This window comes from Vicia villosa, linkage group LG7 (assembly GCF_029867415.1).
Source record: "Vicia villosa cultivar HV-30 ecotype Madison, WI linkage group LG7, Vvil1.0, whole genome shotgun sequence".
Classification (NCBI taxonomy): Eukaryota; Viridiplantae; Streptophyta; class Magnoliopsida; order Fabales; family Fabaceae; genus Vicia; species Vicia villosa.
The window spans coordinates 88,138,440-88,165,369 of NC_081186.1; the positions used below are offsets into that span (position 1 = coordinate 88,138,440).

At 30.3% G+C, this 26,930-nt stretch overlaps 3 protein-coding genes across 3 annotated transcripts; all 3 read left to right on the plus strand.

The window, feature by feature from the left end:
* Positions 1-4,186: 4,186 nt before the first annotated feature.
* On the plus strand, positions 4,187-7,912 carry LOC131617730 (E3 ubiquitin-protein ligase ORTHRUS 2-like). Its single transcript, XM_058888986.1, has 8 exons — positions 4,187-4,728; positions 5,039-5,703; positions 5,855-5,954; positions 6,082-6,143; positions 6,247-6,349; positions 6,603-6,753; positions 6,883-7,100; positions 7,361-7,912. The coding sequence occupies exons 1-8, from the start codon at positions 4,270-4,272 to the stop codon at positions 7,655-7,657; spliced, it is 2,055 nt and encodes a 684-aa protein (XP_058744969.1). The 5' UTR covers positions 4,187-4,269; the 3' UTR covers positions 7,658-7,912.
* A 10,825-nt stretch (positions 7,913-18,737) lies between these two features.
* LOC131619611 (pEARLI1-like lipid transfer protein 3) lies at positions 18,738-19,136 on the plus strand. Its single transcript, XM_058890690.1, has one exon. The coding sequence runs from the start codon at positions 18,738-18,740 to the stop codon at positions 19,134-19,136; it is 399 nt and encodes a 132-aa protein (XP_058746673.1).
* Positions 19,137-22,885: 3,749 nt separating this feature from the next.
* Positions 22,886-23,284, plus strand: LOC131619612 (pEARLI1-like lipid transfer protein 3). The gene has a single exon (XM_058890691.1). The coding sequence runs from the start codon at positions 22,886-22,888 to the stop codon at positions 23,282-23,284; it is 399 nt and encodes a 132-aa protein (XP_058746674.1).
* The last annotated feature ends 3,646 nt before the right edge of the window (positions 23,285-26,930 follow it).

The following is a 26,930-nucleotide window of genomic DNA, read 5'->3' on the forward strand; positions in this document are numbered from 1 at the left end:
CAAAATACGATTATGGATGCTTTGAAATGAGAAATGGGGCATCTATTTATAGGCAAGAGGCAGACTCAAAAAGGAATTTCAATTAAACAAATTTTATCTTTAGCCAATTTATTAGACCAAGTGCCTAATCTATTAGATGATGTAAACATACGATTGTAAGCCCTCACAATTGAAATTTAAAATATCTTGCACAGAATTAAGGCATATTCAAACTAGCAAGGCGTATTCGAACTAGCTTGAGCCTAAAGTTTGCGAAAATCTAATTGATTGGACATATGTTCTAATTGATTAGAAAAACCAAAATTTTGTCCATGACTTATTTGATTGCTCCCAAATCATATGACAACTTCTATATGTTTTTCAAAGTATTTTCTTGTGGAAAATCATTTTGAAAATAGGTTTTGTGTGTGTGTGTGTGTGTGTGTATTTGTGTTTTGGCCTTGTGATTTTACAAAAAATCCATTTCTCTTTTACATATGATCACTCACTTACTAAAATAGGATATTACACATTTTCTACAAGCTTTTTCTAGAGACTTCTTCTTTATGTTGACATTGCTTTAGATCTCTTGATATGAGGTTTTAGATAGTTTCCATTTAATTTCCCCTAATTAGATAATCAAGTTCATCAAACCATAATAGTTAGGTTTTTTATTTTTAACCGCTTAATCATTCATGTTTGACTTATCATAATTGTCATCATATTGGTTGTTATCATCAAAAGTAGATGTCAGCAAAACAAGGTTCCATTTTCTCCCCCTTTTTGATGATGACAACACATCTCTCAGGTGAGGTTCTAAAAGAAACAATATAGATATATTTGGAGTGATAGTCAAGTTTATTAAACCATAATACTTAGGTTTGCATCTTTAACCGTTGTGGTTCTCTTCGTCAAAAGTATATGTCATATTACTTGTAGAACAATGCCTCACTGTAATTGCTGAGGAACTGGTCATCATACTGTTAATCGTCCTTCAACGTGCTTCGAACTTTCTAACCACCTCCAAGCCTTTTAGATTAATATAATTTTATTGTCTATTTTACGGTAAAACTCCAATATTATTATAAATCTTCGTCTTCGTAATAATCTCTTAATGTTTCACAAATTTAAAAATTAGCAACATTATCTCTAAATTCATTAGAATGTACATACGCAGTTTTAATGTCGTTAAAAAAATTAAATATTTTATTTTTTTGTTAATCGACACGAATATAATTATACAATGCAAAAACTATTATATATATAAGGGTAAAATTATATTTTTGTTAAAATATTAAGGGTATAAATGAAATAAAAAGTCACAGGCTAAAAGCTACTTTAAATAGCTTTTGAGAAAAAACTAAAAGCTAGTAAAAATAGCTAAAAGCTAAAAGCTAAACGACAATTAACAAACATAGCTTTTCTGGTAATATGAACTGAATAGCTAAAAGCTCTTTTTTCTGGTGTTCCCAAACAGTGCCTATATCTTTTTTGCTCCATAGTTGTCAGAGATCTCATTGAAGAAATAATTTGAGGTTTTAAGTGACTCTTCAAGTTTTACTTATGATTCCCTTCACCATGTCCCATCTTGTTTACACATTTAGGCTTCGGTATTTGTTTGGTCACTACTATCCATTGTTCTTCTCCTTCTGCTCCCTATTTATCTATGTTCTCTCTCAAGCACTGGATTAAAACAAAATATGGTATAACTATCATATTTTGTCACTTATCATGTACTCCAAACAACCCCTTGGAATTTGTTAAGGAGTTTGGAGGGGAGGAGAATGGAAAACTTTGAAAAAAGGGGAAAAGTGAGTGAAAAGAATACGTTAGTTATGTGATTTTATGTTTGACAATAATTTTGGTAAAACGTGTACCATAACACGATGTTGTGAAATATGTCTTGACATACTAGTCAGACGTCACTGTAGACAGATGTTAAGCACGATGTCGTGACATATTGTACCAAACATCTGTGTAGGTTTAGGTTTTAATTCTTGGAAGATTGGATTTATTTAATGAGATATTCTCTGCTATTTTATCTCTTATATTTTGAGTAGTACAAGAAGGATTTATTTTGGAACAACTGTTTATATTCCAACTACGCACTTGTTTCATAAAATAGGACGTTGAGACATTTTAGGAAACAAGTGATGTTTGTTCCTTACTTTGAGTAGAAGATTATGCAGAAGATTTGCACCTTCTATTTTGGATATTTGAATGAATAGCCTGAATCCCATGCTTTTGGAAGTTTATGTAAAAGAATATTCTAAACCTAATTATGTAACTAAGCCATGCGATTGAAGAGTTTTTAGGGTTTTAATTTGTTCATTGTTTATTGTCTATGGTGAGCTACTATATTATTTCCTTGATATTAGAGTTGGAAATTTGAATTGTAATTTGTCAATCACTCATAAGCTTTTAAGCAATATTGGATTGTGTGTCTTAGAAGTGCGTCTTCTATCATTTGATCGTCTTTGTTGTTCATCACATGTTATGTGATTGAAGAGAAGTGAGAGGGGTCTCATATATAAGAGTGTCTTAGATAAAAATAACATGAGTAGTGATTAGGTGCGAAGATTGTAAACCAGAAGTTGTTTATTCAGGCTTCAAACTAATACTATTTTAGTGGATTTCCTCCCTGGTTTAGGTGCCCCCAGTGATGTTGCACCGAACTGGGTTAACAATTACATGTGTTATTTACTTTCAACTTATTCTATATGCATAATTGTTATTGTTGTTGTGATTGTGTACCAGAATTTTAGAATAGAAAGATTTGGGTGGAAAATATTTTGGAGGGTTTATTTTTATTCAAAAACCAAAATACCCGTAATTTACAAAATTAAAATATTGGATTGGAGGGAGGTTTTGAAGCACTTAGACAAACCGTTCAAATATAATCTATATTGATATAGTATTTTTAAAACTAAAAACATGTCAATGTCATTTTTTTAATCATTTTATACAAAGTCATTCTATCAAAAGATGTTAAAGGGTTCTTTATATATTTTAAATATTTTTCCGTATCCCTCACTTCTCTTCCCCTTTAAACTCTTAAACAAGCCTTAGAAACCTTTATGATAAAATCAATTTTTTTTTCAAATCTATCATTGTGAAGGAGTGACAGAAAGGGTCCGACTCGTCGAGCATATCCGTTTTACCTGCATTTTTTCGTAGGATGGAGTAAGATTTTATGTTTGCATCCTCTAAAATGTCTGCTTTGCTCCACCTTGTTTATTTATGGACGCAAACATAAATTTTTACAATTTTAACCTTTAAAAATACAATGTACACAAAACCACCCCTTTCCACACTCATTTTTCTACGGAACTGAGCAAAATTTTAAGTCCGCACATTCAATAATACTTTCTAGATTTGTTTTATTTTTTTTACGCGTTTTTGTGGAACAGACCTAACCCAGACTGATTTGCTTGCCACCTTGTGATTACGTGTAATATATATCTTTACCTAACAATATCTATAAATGAAATTGTATTACAAATTAAAAATATGAAATATCTCAATCACTTTAATTTTATTACTTTTATATGTATTTTTTTCTTATTCTATTAATTCATATTCTTCGAATTTGTTCACAAATTCACATTTTTAAAATAAAAAATCATTGAATTTTTATTTTTTCCATATTATTTCTTTTAAAAAGTATAAAATGTATCCTTTATTTTTAATTTTCTTTAAAAAAAAATCCAATATTAGTTAATTTTCAATATTTCTTTTTGACTGAACATTTTTTTTTAATATAATAAAAAACTTACGCGCCTATTCATGAACTTTAACGTTAAAGTAATAAATAAAATACGCCTATTCAAATAGACAAATTTAATACAAGCAATGAATAATTCTCTACCATTTACTAGTATTTTCCAGTTATAAATAAACAACACTTATAGAAGTTTAATAAAAAAAAATCTTAAAAACCCAAAAGTGACTAGATAATAGATAAACACAACATAAATAAAATACTAAAAAACGAAAAAACGTTGAACAGAACCAATAAAAAAAAAAGGATAAAAAATCAAATAAGGTATAAAGAGAGGGAAATAGAAAAACGACGAAAAAAAGAGTGGGAAAAAGGAAAAAAAACAAAAAAAAATTCAAAAGCCGCGATTCCCTCGCGAGTGAAAAAAAGAATTTCAAAAAATAAAATAAAATAAAAAAATGGCTATAAAAAGGGTGAAAAAGTCCTCAAATTACATCACTTTTCAACAACCCATAACACACAACTGAAAAGAAAGAGAAAACAAAGAACAACAACTTTCAGTGACATCAATGGCGCAACAACAACTCAACGGCACCACCACCACCACCACCGTGACGGAGTTTCCCTGCAACGCCGAAGGCGTTTGCATGGCGTGCCAAAAGACGCCTGATGAAACCGATTCACTTTTCTGCAAAACTTGCGGATCAAGATGGCACGTTCCGTGTCTCCCTGTTCCTCCGAAGAGTGCTGTTGACTGGGAGTGCAGTGACTGTGCTGTTCCGGTTGAGAACGCGGTTGTGTCTGCTCCGGCTCCGTCTGTTGCCGGCGATCTTGTTTCTGCGATTCGTGCTATTGAAAATGATGCCTCGCTTACTGATGAGGAGAAGGCGAAGAAGCGTCAGGAGCTTGTAGGTGGATCGGTGAAACCGGCCGAGGAGGAGAAGCCGAGTAGGCGGAGTGCTGTGATGGATATCTTTAGTGGTTTGAATTGCTCTACTTGTATGCTTTTGCTTGAGAGGCCTGTTACTGTAAGTTTCTTTCGTTTTCCCCTTTTTATAGATTGGATTTTGTTGGTTTTTAGGTTTGATTTTCTGTGATTTTTAGTGACATTGTGTTGAAATTATGAGATTAAATCGTTTAGGTTATGTAATCAAGTTTGCTTTGGTTAATTTATGGGATTATTTGAAATTTGATTTTGTTAAATTATTATTATTATTTGTTGGAATTTTATCTGAAAGCGAAGCTTGTTGAAAACTAGTTGGTTTTATGATTCTTATTATTGTTTTTTGAAATCGAAAATGAAATTGATTTATGTTATTGTTGATGATGATTATTCAGACTCCATGTGGGCACAACTTTTGCTTGAAGTGTTTTCAAAAGTGGGTTGGGCAAGGAAAGCGCTCTTGCTCGAATTGTAGGGCTGCGATTCCAGCCAAGATGGCTAGTAATCCTAGGATTAATGCTCAGTTGGCTATGGCTATTCGTATGGCCAAGCTGGCCAAATCGGAAAATGTTGGGACAAGCTCTGTTCCAAAAGTTTATCAGGTTGTTCATAATGATGAGCGCCCTGATCAATGCTACACAACGGAGAGAGCTAAGAAAACAGGCAAGGCTAATGCCTGCAGCGGTAAAATCTTTGTGACAATTCAAAGAGACTATTTTGGACCGATCCTTGCTGAGCATGATCCAAACAGGAACCGTGGGGTTCTTGTTGGTGATACCTGGGAGGATAGGATGGAATGCAGGCAGTGGGGAGCTCATCTTCCTCATGTTGCTGGGATTGCTGGTCAGAGTAATCATGGTGCTCAATCTGTTGCTCTCTCCGGTGGATATATTGATGACGAAGACCATGGTGAGTGGTTCCTTTATACTGGAAGTGGTGGAAGGGATCTCAGTGGTAACAAACGGACCAACAAAAATCAGTCCTTTGATCAGCAGTTTGAGAACATGAATGAGGCGTTGAGACTCAGCTGCAAAAAAGGCTATCCAGTTCGTGTTGTAAGGTCTGTTTTGATTAATCATGAAATCATTTCAATAGATTGATTCCTTAATTGTTGAATTTCCAATTTCAATGCAATGTTATGTGATTAAATTGACACAATTTTGTGTGAATTGGTATGATATTTTGTTTAATGATTCGTTTATTTGGTTTAGGTCCCACAAGGAGAAACGTTCCAATTATGCACCTGAAGCAGGTGTGAGATATGACGGGGTTTATAGAATTGAGAAATGCTGGCGCAAAGTTGGAAAGCAAGTAAGTATAATTCATGTTTATAATAATCTTGCATTGCATCAATTTAAGTAAGTGTACTGTGGTAGACCTGATGTATTATCAATTGATTGTCAAGAATTTTTATTAATGGTTAATCTTTATGTGATAGGGTCACAAGATGTGCAGGTATTTGTTTGTGAGGTGTGACAATGAGCCAGCTCCATGGACAAGGTTGGTTTTTATTCATCGGTTTTTATATCTCCTTTGTGTTTGTTCTAATATTACAAGTGGAAGTAGGAGCTTGATCACTTGAATTTGTTTTATTGATCTGCAGTGATTTAACTGGAGACCGTCCCCGCAAACTACCTACCATCAAGGAGCTTAAGGGTGCAGTTGATGTTACCGAACGAAAGGGTGACCCATCATGGGACTTTGATGTAAGCCTTGTGTTGTCTACTAATTTACTTTTTCTTAGGTTTCTTGATGTCTTAAAGTGTTTCTTACACATTTGCTTATTACATTTCTTCATAGTTTCTAGACTTTATTTTTCGACTTTGTCAGTAATGATAATCACAATTGTTAAGTTTAGATCTTGGAGAAATAGTTAACTAGGTGAATGTTTTATCCCTAATTTTGCTGTTCTATAGATTTTGTAAGGCCTCTCAATATGTGCATTTGTCTAAATTTCAGGAGGAAAAGGGCTGCTGGTTGTGGAAGAAGCCTCCACCACTAAGTAAGAAGCCTATGAACATTGTGGATCCTTTTGATCCTACCAAAATCAAAGTTGTTAAGCCAAAGGCAAAAAAGGTGTCCTTCAAAATCAAGGACAGGCTATTGAAAGGTAGAAGATCATTGGTTATAACTATTAACCTTTTTGAAGCTGTTAATTAAAAGTTAATGTTAGAAGCACAATATAGTAGTAGACTTGTAAGTTGATACAGTTTTGCCTCTTGGTTAATCATTTTTGCAGAGTTTGGCTGCAATATCTGTCGCAAGGTGTTATCTTCTCCTCTCACTACACCTTGTGCTCACAACTTCTGTAAAGGTTGTCTGGAGGGTGCCTTTTCTGGCCAGAGTTATATCAGGAATAGGAACACCAAAAGTGGACGTGCTTTGCGTACACAGAAGAACATCATGAAATGCCCTACATGTTCAACTGATATAGCTGATTACCTCCAGAATCCACAGGTACTGCCCATACTTATAAATAGATGTTTATTAAAAAAACTGTCTGATTTGAAGTCTTAGTAGCCTTATTCTTAGCTATTGAATTTATAATGTTATGAATAATTACTGTACATTCTTACCAAGATTTATATTTGCTAATCAAATGAGGAATGAATTACTAAACTTCAAAGTGATTCCTTAATGAGTTACTTTAAATTGTATTCCTAATGTACTATGATAGTGTTTATGCATTTGACAATGTTTGATGTTTGTTTTTACAGGTTAATAGGGAGATGATGGGCGTGATAGAATCACTGCAGCGTCAGGCTGAGGAGATGGCAGAGAGTTCTGGAGAATCAAGTGCTAAAAGTGATGAAGATCTCAAGGCAGAGGAGGAGAGTGATGTTTCAAAACCCTCTGACTCAGGTGAAGAAGTCTTGGAAACAATTAAAGAGAATGATGAGGAGGAGGAGCCACCACAGAAGAAGAGAAAAGGTGCTGGTGGCAAGGCTGTGGCTAATGTGGAGGAATCCATTGATGTGGCAGAAGTGGCTAGCAATGCAGTGGCTTGCAGCTAAGGGTTCATGCTGTGTGATGGAAATGGATCCTGCTGTTTTATTTTGGGTTTTACATTAAACAGCAGAGTTAATAGCTGTTATAGAGTGAATTTTCTATTACTTGTTTAAAGACAAGATATTTTGGGATATTTCTTTTGTTTTTCTCGTAGTTTGAGAAAATATTTACTGGATTTGAATTTGGTATATCTGAGTGTTGCATGTTATATACTTCATAATATACTTAATATCTGAATGCATTATATACTTTATATCTGAGTGTTGCATGTTATATACTTCTTCATAATATACTTTATATCTGAATGCATTATATACTTTATATCTGAGTGTTGCATGTTATATACTTCTTCATAATATACTTTATATCTGAATGCATTATATATGTTTCCATTAATGTTATTAGTGATAACTCATTGTGATGTTTATCATTTATAACTTATAAGGATTTCACAAATCTATAGGTGGCGTAGCTAATATAGTACTAAATGTTTATATAGATTATAGGATATACTTTTATTTAAGTCTTAACTCAATCCAGAACAGATAACACTATTATGCAGATTCTGCATAATCATTTCAGCTTCAGATTTTTTATTAAAAATGGGTCCCTTTGGACGATACATCTATAAGGAAAATATGATTAGTTTTCATAAAATATGCAGGTCTTTATTTTATTATATCTCTTCTATAAGAATCCAATGTAAACTACCTTTACTAATGATGGAAGTAATATAAAATAAATTTTCGAGTCTATCTTCCCCAGCTTATACAAAATCCAGCAAAAATTTAGTGGATATAAATTAAAATAAGGATTGTGTCCATTTAGTGGATGCCTATATTTACCGAAAGTAAAACCCCTCACAACTGTTATCAACTATGATACATTTAATAAAGTTTAATCTCATCTGGTGTATGTATAGTGGTAATATTTTTTTGGTCAGGCTAACTAACGACTGCCTCATGATGCTTTTTAATGATTCTAAATAAAAAATATTTTTTAAAGAAATAATTATTTTCAATTTTTAGTGAATTAAATACAAATGCAATTAACTTTGAGTTTATATACTAACTTTTCAATATCAAAAGTTTCAAACTGTAACAAATAAGTTTGGATTTATATACTAACACCCAAAATAAAATGAAGTTTAAATGTAAATCAAATTAAATGCAAATGTTAATTGAATATGAATTACAACTAATACCACCCCTTAATTTATATTTAACCAATAAAATCAACAACTCCAATTCCATCCTTCAAATTGATGAAATGCTCAATTTTAATTGCTTTAGTCAGAACATCTGTAAATTGCTTTTGAGTGATACATCAAACAACTTCAAACACTTTATTCTGAAATTGGTTTCGCAGAAAATGATACTTAGTATCTATATGCTTGATCCAACCAAGCATCACTGGATTCTTGACAAAGTTTATTGATGACTTGTTTTCAATCATCAACTTGACTGGTTTGCTCACCTTGAACTTCAATTTACGTAGCAAATTCATCAGCCAAACAACTTGACACACAAACAATGCTCCAACTATGTATTCAGCTTCACACGTTGATAATGCAACCACTGGTTGCTTATTGGGGCACCAAGAAATGTGAGCACCTAGATACATAAACATGTATAAGCAATGCTTCTTCTGTCAACTCTATCTCTACACCAGTCAAAGTCTGAGTAACATTTCAGTTCAAAGTCATCTGTCACTCTAGATGGAAACATAACTCAATGCTTTAGAGTTCTCTTTATATACCTGAGGATTCTTACGACAGCTTGGTAATGTGACCACTTTGCTCTACTCATAAACCTACTCACTATTCCAACTGCATAACATATGTCAGGCCTAGTGTTACACATGTATCTCAGGAAGCCTACCAACTGTTTGAAGGTTGTAGCATCTATTTCCTAACCATCTGCATCAGAGTCTAACTTACGATTTATTTCTCCAGGCGTGACTGCAGACTTACAATTCATCAAACCACATCTCTTCAGCAACTCATGTCCATACTCCAGTTCATGAACAATGGTTCCCTTTTAGAGTGTAAAATCTCCATCCCTATAAAAATATCATATTTCCAAGGTCAGTCATATCAAAAGCATTCATCAGAACCCTTTTGAACTTGTTTATATAAGAACTACATATTCTTGTTAGCAATATGTCATCAACATAAAGATACACCAAAATCACATTGCTATAAGAGGTATGGTGTATATACAAACCATACTCCATTTCACATTTTCTGAATCCATGATGCTTGAAAAATGAATTAATTTACAGATTCTAAGCTCTTGGAGCTTGCTTTAGTCCATACAAAGCTTTATGCAACTTGTACACCATCCCTTATTTGTTCTCTATCACAAATCCAAGAGGTTGTGACACACACTTCTTCTTGCAATGGACCATTAAGAAAAGATGACTTCTCATCTAAATGTATCAGAGGCTAATTCATATTTGCAGCTATAACAATCACCAGTCTGATTGTTTCACGTCTAACTATAGGTGAAAACACTTCAAAGTAGTCTAAACCAGATTTTTTCAAAAATACTCTAGATACTAACCTTGCTTTATGCTTGGAAATTTATCCATATGACTTCAATTTTATCTTGAAAACCCATCTCACACTAATGACTTTCTTGTTCTTTGGTAGAATAGTCAATTCCCATGTCTTGTTTCTTTCGATTGCCTCAAGTTCTTCCTTCATGGAGTTTATTCACACATTCTTCTTGAGAGCCTCCTCAATGCTGATTGGTTCAACATCCACCATCACGATACATTTTATGACTTTACCTTCAGAGTCAATCTCAGTGTTATGTAATAACTCAAAGTCTGCGAGTCTCCTTGGTATCTGTTTGATTCTCTGTGGCCTTTGGAATTACGCAAGTTCACCTTTAGAGCCAAGTCCATCTTTATAAGTTCCACCTTTAGAGGTAGGAACACCTTCAAAAGTTCCACCTTCAGAGGCTAGACCACCTTCAGAGGTTGGATCACATTCATAGACTGGATTACCTTCAGAGGCTAGATCAACTTCAGACTCATGATCACCTTCAGACTCACCTTCAGATTCACCATCAAACTCAGAATCTCCTTCAAAGTCATAATATCCTTCAAAATTAGAGTCACCTTCAGAGTCAGAGTCACCTTCAGAGGCAAAATCTCCTTTAAAGTCAAAATCAAATTCTAATGTTGGCATTGCACTAAAGTTGGATTGAGACCTATTCCAATCCCATGCTTCTGATTCTTTCACTATTAAATCTCTGCTAACAACAACTCTATTGGTGACTAGGAAATAGAGCTTATAAGCACATGTACTATGGTAGCCTATAAGCACCATGACATTGCTTATATCATCCAATTTGCTTCTAGTGGCATCTGATACTTGTTTGTAACAAACATAACCAAACACCTTCAGATGACTCACACTTTGCTTTCTTCCAGTCCACTTATCCATAGGAACTACTTCCTTTAACTTCTTTGTTGGACATATATTGAGCATATAAGTTGGAGTAGCAACAAATTCACCTAAAAAATATGAGGTAGATTCTTTTAGTAGGTGATTTGAGCATCCAATGTCCACATAACATTAGTCTACCATTTTTTCACCTTTATTCTCAGATGCCATCAATAAAAAGGTGGTAAAATGACATTAAAATGCATGCAAATTGAGTTGAAATATACTATGTATTTTCATGTTATCAGTCCTAAAGGTTACTTTCACTGTGAGAGAGGGGTGAGGCAATGGGCCCTCTTTCTCCTTTCATCTTCTGCATTTCTGAGGAGGTCCTTAGCAGGAGCATTTCCTTGCTGGTGGACCAAGGAAAAATTAAACCCATTATTGGTCCTAGAGGTTTCCTTGTCCTTCTCACAACTTATTTGTTGTCAACATCATGATTTTATGCAGGGGAAACTTGAGATCTTTAAGGAATCTAATCAACTTGCTTCTTAGATATGCTAAGGATTTAGGGCAAATGGTGAATCATGCTAAGTCTCAGTTGTTTTCTAGTTCTATGTATGATTTTAGGACTCACCATACTGCTACTCTTCTTCTTGGGTTTAGGATTGGTTCTCTTCCATTATCTTACATAGGGTTCCCCATTTTAAAGGGTGCTCCTAAAGCTACTTATTTCCGACCCTTAGTGGATAAAATTAAAGTTAAGCTTGCTAATTGTAAATCTTATTTGTTTTCCTTTGCAAGGAGGGTGCTTCTTGTTAAATCCACCATATTGGCTATGCCGACTCACTCTTTTTATGTCCATTTTTAAGGGTGTTTTATTTGGCCATGTGTTGAATAGAAAGGTGGTAACTATGGTCTGGGATAAAGTTTGTTGTCTTTTAAACCAAGGTGGCTTGGCTATTAGATCTATGCAAACTCTTAATGCCGCTTCCAACATGAAATTGTGCTAGGACATTATTAATTCGTAGGAAGCCTGGGCTAGACTTCTCTGTGCTAGAGTTTTGAAGAAGGGGAATATTATTTCTCATCACATATGCTCGTATATTTGGCGCAGCATTCAAAAATATTTCAATCCTTTGCTTATGGGTTCTAAAATCATCACGGTGATGGTAATTCCATTAATTTTTGGCTTGATTCATGGTTGGGGGATCCTTTAATTAACTTGCTTCATCCTTCTTCTTCTATGAGCAATAAGAATATGGTATCTCAATTCATCACCCAGGGTAGATGTATGGGATTTTCCTCAGCATGTTATTGATCTTGTGCGCGACATTCTGGACAAAGTGAAGCAAGTTTATCTCCCTCCGGACCTTAGAGAGGATTACATAATTTGGCCCCATTCTAAAGACGCTTTCAAGGCCAAGATGAATTCCAGACCTGAGATTTGATGGTCCCGCAAAATCTGGAACTTAGATATCCCTCCATCTAAAGTGTTTACAGATCGGCGTCTCTGTCATGATAAGTTGGCTACAGATGATAACTTGAGAAAGTGAGGTTTTTTAGGTCCTTCCATATGTAACCTCCGTGTTTCTCAGGAAGAGACCTCTTCCCACCTCTTTTTCAATTGTTCTTTCGCTTACAACATTTGGCATTGGTTTTTGTTGGTTATTAAAATCCCTTTGCCTTTCAACATATTCGAAGCTCTGAGTATCTATAACAGAGACTGGAGCAGCAAGTGTGAAGTTATTATTTGAGCTTCATTCTCCTCCATTAATAATATTATTTGGCCTGCTCGTAATAATTGTCATTTCAATGGATAAAGAAACAAGTCAACAACTACAATGATTGATTAACATACTGCTAAATAAGCATTTTACACATAACAAATTAACCTATTATCGCAATCATGTCCTTGTTTCAGTCAACATGGAATGCACAAGTCAATCCCCAAGAACTGATTCTATAAAAGTGTCAGGCCAACTTTAATAGATATGTTAGAATCTATGAAGGTCTATTTCAGGTTATATATGCAGCTCTATACAAATTTACTACTGTATATTAGTGAGTATAACATTCACACACATGGAAGGTAGCAAGAATAAACATGCATAATAATAAGCCAAGCTCAAAGAATTCCTTCTACAGATTGTTATACAAGAGTATTACACCGTTAATTCCCTAGACAATAAACTAAAGAACATCAAATAATCATGGTAGTGGGCCTAATACACCTTCATTTTGCATCAGTTGAAAAAGAAAAGAGTTAATAAAACACCTCTACCATGAGAACTTCGTAAACTATATTGTTTTTCCCTCTAACTATAAAAATTAAACGTCTCTCCTCTATGAGATGAAATGTGTCATGCTTTAGCACTGAGACTGAAGGCATATGTTCATGTGTATTGAGTAGAGGCGTTGTTCTTCATCAACGCTCGTGATCACTTCTCCGAATCTGCATCAATGGTTTTAATTACCACAAGAGGCACTGTTTCTATCACTGATCATGCTCATACGTAAGGATCACTAAAGGAAAAGTTTTGTTTTCTGCTACACATTGTATCGCGATTTTCCTTCATATAAAGCCTCTCGCCTCACAAGAGTAGGACTCCTAAACTATATCAAAATAAAATTGTACATGGATTCTCACTGTCTTGGACAAGCCATAACCATAATATCGTTTTATAAACCTACTAAGACCTCTAAATCTCCCTGCCTTTGTAGAGGGTTAGTACACATGTAATTTTTGACCAACACATACATGTTTATTACCATTAATAAAATTTCTTAAGTTTAAATATTTGATTAAGAAAAGCTCGAAAGTATTATACCATCATTATGTAATTGAGCTATATATCCATAAGAAATCCACCATTTCTTTCATATGCTCAGATGTTTTTTTTTTTTGGTAATCCTCCCTAAACACATCTAATGTTTCTATTTTTGGGTTTTCCATACTCAAATATTTCCCTAGTATGACTTCTTGTGTTGGTATTTTCAAGGACCATCTCTAAAATCATCTTGGTAGCTTTACTTGCAATCTAGGTAAACAGTAGCTTCATCACTTGCAATCTAGGTAACAAAAACGTATTTAATGTTGACATTTAGGGAGAAATTTTTTCTTTGGAGCATTCCACATCTAAAATTAACTTAATTTCTGGTTGGAATCTAATTCTAAGCATGTGGTCCTTGCTTTTAGCAAACATTTCTAAGTTACATCACACTTAAGGAGTAGATGGGGCACTTTTATGCTTGCAATGCATGTAAGACGCTTCATGGCCACTTCCATCTTTAGAAGGGAAATCAGTATGCAAATAAGTTGGATAATTTAGGTTTAACTTCTACTAGCTATAAGGAATGAAAAAAAAGTGCATGCGGAAATCCAAGAGTAAAACCTGTCACAAGCACGGGTTCAATGACTTAATTGATATTCACAGGCAAAATTAACGTACAAAATTATTATTATTTATTTATTATTATTAATAGTAAAATGTAAAATATAATAATAATAATTATAATAATAATAATAATAATAATAATAATAATAATAATAATAATAATTATTTTAAAATTATTTTATTTGTCATTGTAAAGAGGATACATTAATTTTAGTTAATTATAGGGTTTTTTTGAAAAAATAATATTAATTTTAATGAAAATGAAACTATGGAGTTTGATAGAAATAGGTTAGGGCTTCCTAGCTTTAGAATTTTTAGTCCTTGGATGGTTTTTGGTATTTGTCACCCCTCTTTTGTAACTCTCTTTTTACTATATATTTAAGGGCATTTGTTTTTGTTCTTTATTTTTTTGGATAAATTTTGAAAATTAAAATAATAAAATGGGTTTTAGAGGTTTTGAATTTTATTTTAAAAAAAGTAGGAAGAGAAATATAAAGTCTTAAATTTACTTTTGATGTTTTTTTAAATAAAGTTAGTATTCCCTATTTATAAAAACCAATATTTTGGTCCTCCTATTTTAGTATGTTCTACTCCTCCGTCCCAAAATAAGTGTCTTATTTGATAAAATTATTTTTCCCAAAATAAGTGTCGCTTTAAGTTTCCAGTAAAATTTTAATTTTTATCTTTCAATTATGCCCTTTAATTAATACTTGGAATTTATTATTCTCTCACTCTGCATTTATGATCAATCAAATACACTAATAATAAACGGGATAGTTTTGTAAAAATACTATTCTCTCTTTCATTTATCACATTTTTTTAATCTGTGTGAAATGACCAACTATGACATATATTTTGAGACGGAGGGAGTATTTTTTTATCATCTTATCTTGAATTTTATTTTGGTGACGTGTAAATGCCTAAGTTGACAGATTTATATTTATATATCGGCGTAATTGCCTCATAAATAATATTAAATGATAGTGAAGGATCAACAATTCTTTTTTATGCACCAAGTATCTAGGTAGGTTTTTTCATATTTTTAAAATGGTTTTTCTTTGTATATTGGTTTAAGTGATTTTACTAGGTTTTATTGATTTTGACAAATTATTTGAAGTTATTTTAGTGTTTTTTTTTTCTTTTAGCTTTGGGTTTATATTGCATATTTATTTTTTTACAAGGAATGTTTTGAAATATTTTTGATATTAATATTTTAGTTTAAAGTAAATATCACATCAATATTTTTTAAAATAAAAGGTTCAATTTCTAAGAAGAAACAAATAGATAGATTAAAGTTGTGAATTTAAAAATCAGGAATAAAATAGTTATAAAAGAGTGACCGAATTTTTTAATATTAAATAATAAAATTGTAACTTTAGAGTGCAGGGAGGACGGTGACGGGGTGAATTAGGTTTTAAGATATTTTAGAGATGTTATGGTGCTTTTATTTATCCGGAAAGTTATAATGAATGGAAGAACATTTAAGTTCTCAAGTGTTTTTACTAGGGGTGACAAAACGGGCCCGGCCCGTTGGGCATGCCAGTTTTACCCGTACTTTTGTGTGGGGCGGACCAAGGTTTTAGGCCCTCACCCTCCAGTGTGACCGCCCCGCCCCGTTTTTATGCGGACTTTTGCAGGCACGAGAATTAACATAAATTTTGCATTTTTAGGCTTAAAAAATGCAATGCCCGCGGGCTTAGCCCGCCTCGCCCTCACTTTTTTGCGGGGCGGGCCAATGTTTTAGGCCCACACCCTTAACAATGACCGCCCGCCCCGTCCCATTTTCTTGCGGGCTTTTGGGGGGCGGGCATGCCCGTTTGCCACCCCTAGTTTTTACTAAACTTTTCACAGATGAATGGATATTATGCAAGAAAAAGTTTCTTAGTCAAATTTTACTAACACTTAAAATAGATGAAAATTGTCATGAAATATACATCACAGGACACCCTTTTAAAAAAGACTTGCAATGCTTGAAAAAAATCAGAAATCATTTGCAATGCTGCAAGAAAATGATTCACGAATAAGTGTAATGATGAGGTATCATTGAATCATAATTTTACCAAAAGATACAGAGATAAATTGATTTACATATGGGGTCAATCGATTTACTTGCTTCAATGTTCAAAAAAATTGAGAAAATATATTAGGTAAATCAATTTACATAAAGGGAAAATCGATTTACATAATGCAAAATTGGAATGGTAAATCAATTTACATTGAAGGGTGAATCGATTTACCGATTGAATTTTCACAAATTCGTTTTGGCTGAGAGTATGTAAATCGATTTACATAGGTAGGTAAATTGATTTGCCTAACCAAAAACTTAATTTGACTAAGTTAAAATCTTTTGAATGTGACACATGCAACAAAATTATGGTATACTGAGAAGAGTTTAGATGAAAGTTTGTGAGCACCTAATACTTATAAATAATGAATTGCATATTGTACCTCGGTCTATGAACCAATTCTATTGAAATCCAAAACTTATGCAAACTTGATACTAGATTCCAATCTCTTTCCTTTTGATATTTCTTCTAAAATAGGTTTTTGTCTTAATCAAAACTAAGTTAAGGATGATGATGAATATCTTCTTCATAGAAATTTATTAGATCTTTTTATTTATAAAATAATTTTTAAAAGCTATCTTCAATTTATAAGTTTTGTAACTTTAAAATGTAAATGAAAGTATATGAATTATATTTCTCTCTTTTTTTTGAGTAAAAAGAATGGCTAGTATAGGAAATAAATAGAACAAATAGACCCAATCGAATTAACAAAGAAGGATTACAAAAATAGAGAAGGAGAGTAAACCAAGACCTTCTCAAGGTCAGATGTATTTAAAGGGTGGTAAACCATGGTAATTGATGCTAAAATTATCCAAAAGAGCTAGTTGGAGCCCATTCTAAAAGTATATGCACAATAGTATCTTTTCTTAAAAAATGCGAGAAAGCAACGAAACTCGTATATTTTAGAATTGTACCATCTACTTTACAATTTTTCTATTTGTTTCTTAAAACCCAATGAAGCGAGTGGTTGCGAAAGCAACAACCACGAACGTGACATTTATTTCTAACTATAAGTTTGACCAATTATTTTGCAAGGCCAATTCAATGGCTCTCGCAGAACCGGACAACTTATCATTGAAGGATGAGATGACACTAAGCTTCTCAAGAAAAAACCCTAAAACGTTTGTAGAATTATTTGTTAATATTCCTCCACAAGATGAATTAAAGGTGTTAAAAGCACTCTCAATATTTATCAACATTTTATTTCAATCAAACGATTCTTATTTTTTCTTCCCATTCTCATATGAAATTATCCTTTTTAACTAGATACGCCCAACTATATATAGGGGACGTATCTAACGAGAAATGATAATCTTATATGAGAGTGAGAGGGAGAGATAATAACTATTTGATTAAAATAAAAGATTGAGATTTAATATCTCGTCACATGACCCACTTTATTCTCAACGGTAAACAGATGAGAAAAAAATAACCGCGTGAGTAAGTTAAGCGATATATATATATATATATATATATATATATATATATATATATATATATATATATATATATATATATATATATATAACTGATTCATAAATACAAAAATAATTTTTGAAAATATATCAAAATTTTCATATTTATATTTTCATATGATAAACATTAGACTATAAATATTTTGACATATGTCTAAATTAAAATAAAAGATATTAAGAGAAAAATATCATAAAAGAATTTATGTAAAATTCAATTTTTGTCTTTTCTTATTTTTAAGAATATTTTTAAAAGTAAATATATCAAAAAAGTTTTTTCATTTTTCATATACAAAAAGCAGTTTTTAGAAAATTAAGATTAGTGTGATAGAAAATAAATGGACAAAATTTAGGTACAATTCTTTAAGTGTGGTTCTTACTATTTTCTAATGAAAATATGACAAGTGTATAATTTTCTCTTACATGTATACAAATTTCTTATATTTTCACTCAATAAATAATATTTAAGTATATTTATCATATTTTCATTGGAAAATAGTAAAAACCACACCTAAAGAATTGTACCTAAGTTTTGTCCAAAATAAATATATACATGCCTTCCTGATTTTGAATTTATAGTCACAGAGATAACAACCAAATTTGAGAAACAATATCACACTATTCACTAACTTCCCCTTAATTAGATTTTTATTGCCCACCTAACACTTTTATTTATTTTTGCCTATAAATAAGGTTTCAAAAATTAAACCTCAATCAACCCGCATATTGCAACATTTAATAAACAGTAGTAAGTCATGGCTTTCAACAAATTCTTTATCATAATTTTAGTGCTCTCTCTTGTTTCTTACTCATCATTCACTGAGGTTAATTGTTCTGCACCTTCACCAAACCCAGCACCTACAAACACGGCTGCTCCACCATCATCCCAAGGTCAATGTCCCATAGACGCCTCAAAGTTAGGGGTCTGCTGTAGTGTTATAAGTCATATTATTATCACCAATTCTCGTTCGAATGATAATAACTGTTGTGAATTAATCGATGATTTGACTGATTTGGAAGCTGCAACCTGTATTTGTATTACACTTAAAGCTAAAGCGGCCGTGCTTGGAAAAAAATTTGATATAACCAATGACATTGGCGTGATCCTCAATACTTGCCAAAAAACGATTCCTCCTGAATATAAATGTGTCTAAGGACTTAAAATAGGTTTTATCCTTCTTGAATAAACACATATGTGCACAGTAGTAGTTGTTTCTAATATGATAATTGTTAACAACACATTCTCTAATATTTTTCATTGTTTTTGGTCGAAATTCACATCTACACCAGATTTAGAAATGTGACAACATGAACTAAAAAAACTCATGTGAATTTCAACCAACAATATAAAATATTTTGCAAATTGATTAGATTGAGAGTGTTGCTAACATTTTTTTAATTATTAGTTTTATCAAGGTGTTTCGTCAAAATAATAATTGGGCAAGCTTGTTTTCATATATTACTATCTTATATTTTCAATAATATATAGTGAATTTTTTTGTTTGTTAAAAATTTGTTGTAGAGAGGTTGTAGATTTTTTTAATGAAAAATCTTTTAATTAATACTTATAATTTCAAATAAGTCTTTTTCCAAAATTAGCAAGAAATTTGACATCTTCGTATTAGCAACAAATGTCATGTTGGCATCAATTGGTTGCGAAATGTTTTCATGCATATTTTTTTAAATAGAATTTTATAAAATAAACTCTATTATAAGTGGAGGATTGACATTTTATTAATTTCAACTTGAGACATCTGGGTGAGGACAACTTGTGGATCTTAAATTTTAAAATTATTTTCTTTAGAAAACTAGAATAATTTGAGATGTGATATCTTGTTAAATTTATTTTGGATGTAGGGATTGCGAGAATTTAATGATCTAAAAGCTATAAAATAGCAAACTTTTAAAGTAAAATAGAATTATCTGAGACATAACTTATTGGTAATTTCAGTTTTAGAAGCATGCATTGTGACAATTTAGTGAATTTAAAACAAGTATTAGGAGAAACGTGGTAAAGCGTATTGTTATTTTTATTATAGTCAACGGTACTAATAATAAAAGAAGGCTACAAAACTATAAAAAAAGGCTACAAAACTTTAAAATTTTAATTTTATAAAAGCTAAAAAATATATTTAACATTTTAAAAATATATAAGAGCGTGTAGTCTATTAGAGCGTGCACACACATATAATACATTAGTATTGATACAATCAATAGTGTTTAAATAACATAATATATAAAAAGCATGTAGTCTATTAGAGCGTGCATACACATATATAACATGTCAGATACCAAAATAAGATCACAACATTACGGGATACAAACAGAAATATTCATTGCTCTTTACGACATTTTTCTCTTTTCTTTGCTTTACATTTGATTATCTGAAAAAAATAGTCAACAATAATAGGATGAGATATCACTATCCACTAGTACAGAAACAGACAATTCACCTAGGCGGTAAAGGAATTTTACTTCAGTTTCAAATGCGAGGTACTGAAAGACGTCATAATTTTTTTTATTTCTTCCCCCAATTGTTGTTTCACCGAAGGGTAAATTGTACAGCACATGAGTCGAACCTAACAACTCCAATTACATATTTTTATGGAAAAAACACACAACTTTACCTATAGATTATTCAAACAACCGAGATGGAATATATATATATATATATATATATATATATATATATATATATATATATATATATATATATATATATATATATATATATATCACACACACACACACACACAATTTTCATTGAAATGCAAATTTTTATAATCTTACATTTTTTTATTTAAACCTACAAGTACTATTTTGAAAAAGAATCCTAAAATATTTTCATCACCATCCTTGTGAATTCAGTGAAGATCAAATGTTGAAATTAGTTTCATGTCTGTATATTGTAAGATATTCTCAATTGTTTCTCATTCAATTGATTAAGATATATAAAATTAGCAAAGGTTAGATAAAGAAATAAATTTATCATGTATTAAGACAAGAGATTATGTAAAGAACACAAAGCTTTGACCAATACTATTTTGTACACATGCAATTCATCACAAAGACTGTTTTCACTTTCCTTTAAGTTTCACTTTTTCAATCCTAATATTTTCATTATCAAATGTTTGATATTCAAAATGTTTGTGATTCCCATATATAAGCGTTCAAAATGGTTGTCTTTTAGGTTTCATGCGGATCACTAATATTTTTCTAAGATTAATGTGCCGACAGTGTCTTGAGTGGTGATACTCATTAAATGAACGACAAAAATTTATTTAAGGACGACAAAAAACTCAATAAACACGCTTATTTTTACTTTCAATTATGAAAAAATCGAGATAATTTTTTTCTTTTTAAATAAAAAATACAATAAAATAGGTATTTTTGTTTTTAAATAAAAAATCTAATTATTATACGTGGTACCGGTAAAACCGATCATATACACTAGTTTGATTGCTTATCGGATATGCAGAGGTAAAACTATTGGATATTTAATTACTTATTAGTTCATGGATACAAATACAAATTTGATGATAAATACAAATTTGATGATACCCGTACTTGAGAGTATCTGTATGCGTTAATAACTATCAAAATTATATTAATATTATTTTATTCAACCCAAAACTATAATAATAATAATAATAATTATTACTATTATTATTATTTAATATATAACTATTATTATTATTATTAATATTATTATTATTATTATTAGTATTATTATTATGAATTCGCTTTATTTTATTATTATTATTTTTATTATTTTAAATTAAATTTGAAACTATTTTTACATATCCTTAAAAAGAGGATAAATAAATTTTAGTTAATTCTAATTTTGTCCCCAAAAAATATTTTAATGAAAATGAAATTATGGAGTTTGATAGGAATAGGTTAGGTTTGATAGGAGTAGGTTAGGGCTTCCTAACTTTATATTTTTTAGTTTTGGGGTTTTTTTGTATTTGTCCCCCCTCTTTTATAACTCTCTTTTTTATAATTTTTGAAAATTAAAATAATAAAATGAATTTTAAAGGTTTTGAATTTTATTTTGTAAAAAGAATCACTAGTATAGGAAACAAATAGATCCAATCAAATTAATAAAGAAGAATTACAAAAATTGAGAAGGAGACTAAACCAAAACCTTCTCAAAGTCAAATAGTTTCTTTTCTTAAAAATGCGAGAAAGTAACGAAGCACGTATATTTTACAATTGTACCATCTGCTTTACAATTGTTTCATTTTTTTTTCTTAAAACTCAATGGCTCTTGCAAAACCGGATAACTTATCATTAAAGGATAAGGTGACACTAAACTTCTCAATAAAAGAACCTAAAACGTTTACATAATTATTTGTAAATGTTCCTCAATAAGATATATATATATATATATATATATATATATATATATATATATATATATAACTTATTCATAAATATAAAAAGTATTTTTGAAAATATATCAAAATTTTCAAATTTATATATTAATATAATAAACATTAAACTATAAATATTTTGACATGTGTCTAAATAAAAATAAAAGATATTAAAAGAAAAATATTATAAAAGAATATATGCAAAAATCAACTTTCCTCTTTTTTTTTAAAGAATATTTAAAAAATAAATATATCAAAAAAGTTTTTTCATTTTTCATATGCAAAAACAATTTTTATAAAAAAATCAGTGTGATGGAAAATCAATATGTACACGCCTTTCTGATTTTGAATTTATAGTCTTAGAGAATACAATAAATTTGAGAAACATTATCACATTATTCACTAACTTGCCCTTAATTAGATTTTTACCGTCCACCTAACACTTTTTTGTGTGCCTATAAGTAAAGTTCAAAAATTAAACCTCAATCAACCCACGTATTGCAACATTTAATAAACAATAGTAAGTCATGGCTTTCAACAAACTCTCTGTCATAATTTTAGTGCTTTCTCTTGTTTCTTACTCATCATTCACTGAGGTTAATGGTTCTCCACCTTCACCAAACCCAACACCTTCAAATACTGCTGCTCCACCATCATCCCAAGGTCAATGTCCTATAGACGCCTCAAAGTTAGGGGTCTGCTGTAGTGTTATAAGCCGAATTATTATCAACAATTTTCGCTCGGATGATAATAACTGTTGTGAATTAATCGATGGCTTGACTGATTTGGATGCTGCAACCTGTCTTTGTATCACACTCAAAGCTAAAGCGGCCGTGCTTGGAAAAAAGTTTGATATAACTAACGATATTGGTGTGATCCTTAATACTTGCCAAAAAGCGGTTCCTCCTGAATATAAATGTGTCTAAGAACTTAAAATAGGTTTTGTCCTTGTTGAATAAGCACTATGTGCATAGCAGTGATTGTTTCTTATATGATAATTGTTAACAACACATTCTCTAACATGTTGCATTGTTCTTGGTTGAAATTCACATCTATATCAAGCTTAAAAATGTGACAACATGAATTAAAAAGACATGTGAATTTCAACCAACAAATAAAATATTTTACAAAATGATTAGATTGAGAGTGTTGCTATCGTTTTTTTAATTATTAGTTTTATTAAGTTGTTTTGTCAAAATAATAATTGGACAAACTTGTTTCATAAATTATTATCTTATATTCTCAATATATTGTGAAATTTGTTGTTTGTTAGAAATTTGTTGTAGAAGTTGTAATTTTTTTAATGAAAATCTTTTAATTAATACTTATAATTCTCAAATAACTCTATTGTCAAAATTAGCAAGAAATTTGAGATCTTTGTATTAGTAACAAATGTCATGTTGGCATCAATTAGTTGTGAAATATTTTCATGCAGAATTTTTATAGAATATTATAAAATAAACTATTATTAATGGAGGATTGACATTTTTTTTAATTTCAACTTGAGACATCTCGGTGACGACAACTTGTAGATCTTAAATTTTAAAATTATTTTCTTTAAAAAATTAGAATAATTTAAGATGTGATATCTTGTTAAATTTATTTTTAGATGTAATGTAGGGGTTGTGAGAATTTAGTTATTTTAAAACAAGTATTAACAAAAACGTGGTAAAGTGTAATATTATTTTTATTCTAGCCATCGGTACTAGAAATAAAAGAAGGTAAAGCATCATAATAACTAAAATTAGTAATAGTCAAACCATACTATTGATAATACAAAGCTATTAAATTTAAATTTTAAAATAGCCAATAAATCTATTTAAGATTTCAAAGTATTTTAAAAATTTATAAGATTTATAGATTGTAACACTTCAAATAAGATAGTGTCTAGATTCGCTGTATTCGAAATATAATACATTGGTATTGATACAATCAACAATGTTGAAATGACATATTATTTAAAAAGCACGTAGTCTATTAGAGCATGTGTACACATATATAACATGTCATATACCAAAATAAGATCACAATACTACAGAATATAAAATACAAAAGGAAAACTTCAATGCTCTTTACAATATTTTGCTCTTCTTTGTTTTACATTTCATTATTTGAAAATAGTCAACAATAATAAGATGAAATATAACTATCCACTACAAAAAAAACACAATTCACCTATACTGGAAAGAGTTTAATTTTACCTCGGTTTCAAATACGAAGTAATAAAAGGTCATGAAAACTGTCTATTTCTTCCCCCAGTTGTTGTTCCACCGAAGGTTAAATAGTACAACACATGGGTTCGAACCCAACAACTACAATTATGTATTTTATAGAAAAACACACAACTTTACCTATAGATTATTCAAATAACCGAGGTGAAATATATATAAATATTTATTTATTTACAAACATTCATATATATATATATATATATATATATATATATATATATATATATATATATATATATATATATATATATATATATATATATTTCATAATCTTACATTATTTTTATTTAAACTTACAAGTACAATTTTAAAAAAGAATCCTAAAATATTTTCATCATCATCCTTGTGAATCTTGGTGATGATCAAATATTAAAATTAGTTGATCGCAAGGTCAGATACCAAGATTTTTAAAAAATATTTATCATATATAAAGACAAGAGATTATGTAAAGAACACAAAACTTTAACCAATACTATTTTCTACACCTGCAATTCATTACAAAGACTGTTTCCACTTTCCTTTAAGTTTCACTTTTTTCAATCCTAATGTTTTCATTATTAACGTTTGATACTCCCTCCCCCCGTTCCTTTTTAAGTGTCGTTTTAGCATAAAGCTCTTCAACCAAGATAGTGAGTTGTTAGAGTTATTTCTCTATTATACCCTTATTTATTTTCTCTTTATAAATAAATTCAATCATACTCTCTCTCTCTCTCTCTCTCTCTCTCTCTCTAATAACTAATTGAGAAAATAATTAATTTTAAGAAAAATGTGAAGTGGAGTTATTGATAAAATAAGGGTATAATTGACAAATTATAACATTAAACTCTAAAAACAACACTTAAATAGGAACACAAAAATTCTTCTAAAACGACATTAAAAAAGGAATGGAGGGAGTATTCAAAATGTTTGTGATTTAGATATATAATATGCCGTTAGCATTTTAAATGGTTGTCTTTTAGGTTTCACGCGGATCACTAATGTTTTTCTAAGATTAATGTGTCGGCAGTGTCTTGAGTGTTGATACTCAATAAATGAATGATAAAGATTTGATTAAGGACGACAAAGAAACTCAATAAACACACTTATTTTTATCTTTGATTATGTCAAAAATTCGAGGTAAAATATTTTTCTTTTTAAATAAAAAATATAATAAAATAGGTATTTTTGTTTTTAAATAAAAAATACAATTGTTATACGTGGTAAAACCTGTCACAGACACTAGTTTGATTGCTTATTGGATATCCAGAGATAATATTAATGGATATTTAAGTACTTATTAGTTGATGGGTACAAATACAAATTTGATGATACGCGTACTTAAGAGTATCTGTATCCGTCTAAGACTATAATAATAATAATGTTAATAATAATAATAATAATTATAATTATTATTATTACTTTTTAATATATAACTATTATCATTATTGTTATTATTATTATTATTATTATTATTATTATTATTATTTTTATGAATGTGCTTTATTTTTTTTATTATTATTTTAAGCTAAATTTGAAACTATTTTACATATCTTTAAGAAGAGGATAAATAAATTTTAGTTAATTCTAATTTTTTCTGAAAAAAATATTTAAATGAAAATGTATATATATATATATATATATATATATATATATATATATATATATATATATATATATATATATATATATATATTGGTATTTGTTCCCCTCTCTTTTTTATAATTTATGAAAATTAAAATAATAAAATAAGTTTTAAAGATTTTGAATTTTATTTTGTAAAATTAGGAAGAAAAATATAAAGTCTTAAAACCATATTTGATGCTTTTTTTATAAAAATAAAGTTTTGGTCACTATATATAAAAAACTAACCTTTTAATCCTTCTATTTTAGGTTTTTCTAATTTTTGTCCTCGACTTATTTTGAGTTTCATTTTTGGTGAGTGCCTAATTTGGCAAATTTATATTGACATGAAGCAAAATTGCCTCATAAATATGACAATGATATTAAATTTTGAAAAGTAGGCAAGGTGACACACATAAAATTGTCTTGAAAGTATGGTCGCGCAAAAATAGTGAGGGATATAACTTTGGGTTTCTACAGCATTTTTATGTTTTTTACAAGGATTTTTTTTTTGAAAAAATATTTTATTTTTTCAGTTTAAAGTAAATATCATATCAAAAGTTTTTATGCAACAGGTTGTCTCTAGACGGGTTTTTCATATTTTTAATGGTTTGGCTCGTTTTACTAATTTTTATTGATATTGACAAATTATTTTATATTCTTTTAGTGTTTTTTTATAGCTTTGAGTTTTTATTGCATTTTTAGGTTTTACAATGATTGTTTTGAATGTATTATTATATTT

Excerpts from the sequence above, each read along its gene's own strand:
- LOC131617730 (XM_058888986.1), top strand. The coding sequence starts at position 4,270 with ATGGCGCAACAACAACTCAACGGCACCACCACCACCACCACCGTGACG. Across the intron at positions 5,704-5,854 it reads TATCCAGTTCGTGTTGTAAG|GTCCCACAAGGAGAAACGTT; the intron begins GTCTGTTTTGAT and ends TATTTGGTTTAG. Across the intron at positions 7,101-7,360 it reads ATTACCTCCAGAATCCACAG|GTTAATAGGGAGATGATGGG; the intron begins GTACTGCCCATA and ends TTGTTTTTACAG.
- LOC131619611 (XM_058890690.1), top strand. The coding sequence starts at position 18,738 with ATGGCTTTCAACAAATTCTTTATCATAATTTTAGTGCTCTCTCTTGTT.
- LOC131619612 (XM_058890691.1), top strand. The coding sequence starts at position 22,886 with ATGGCTTTCAACAAACTCTCTGTCATAATTTTAGTGCTTTCTCTTGTT.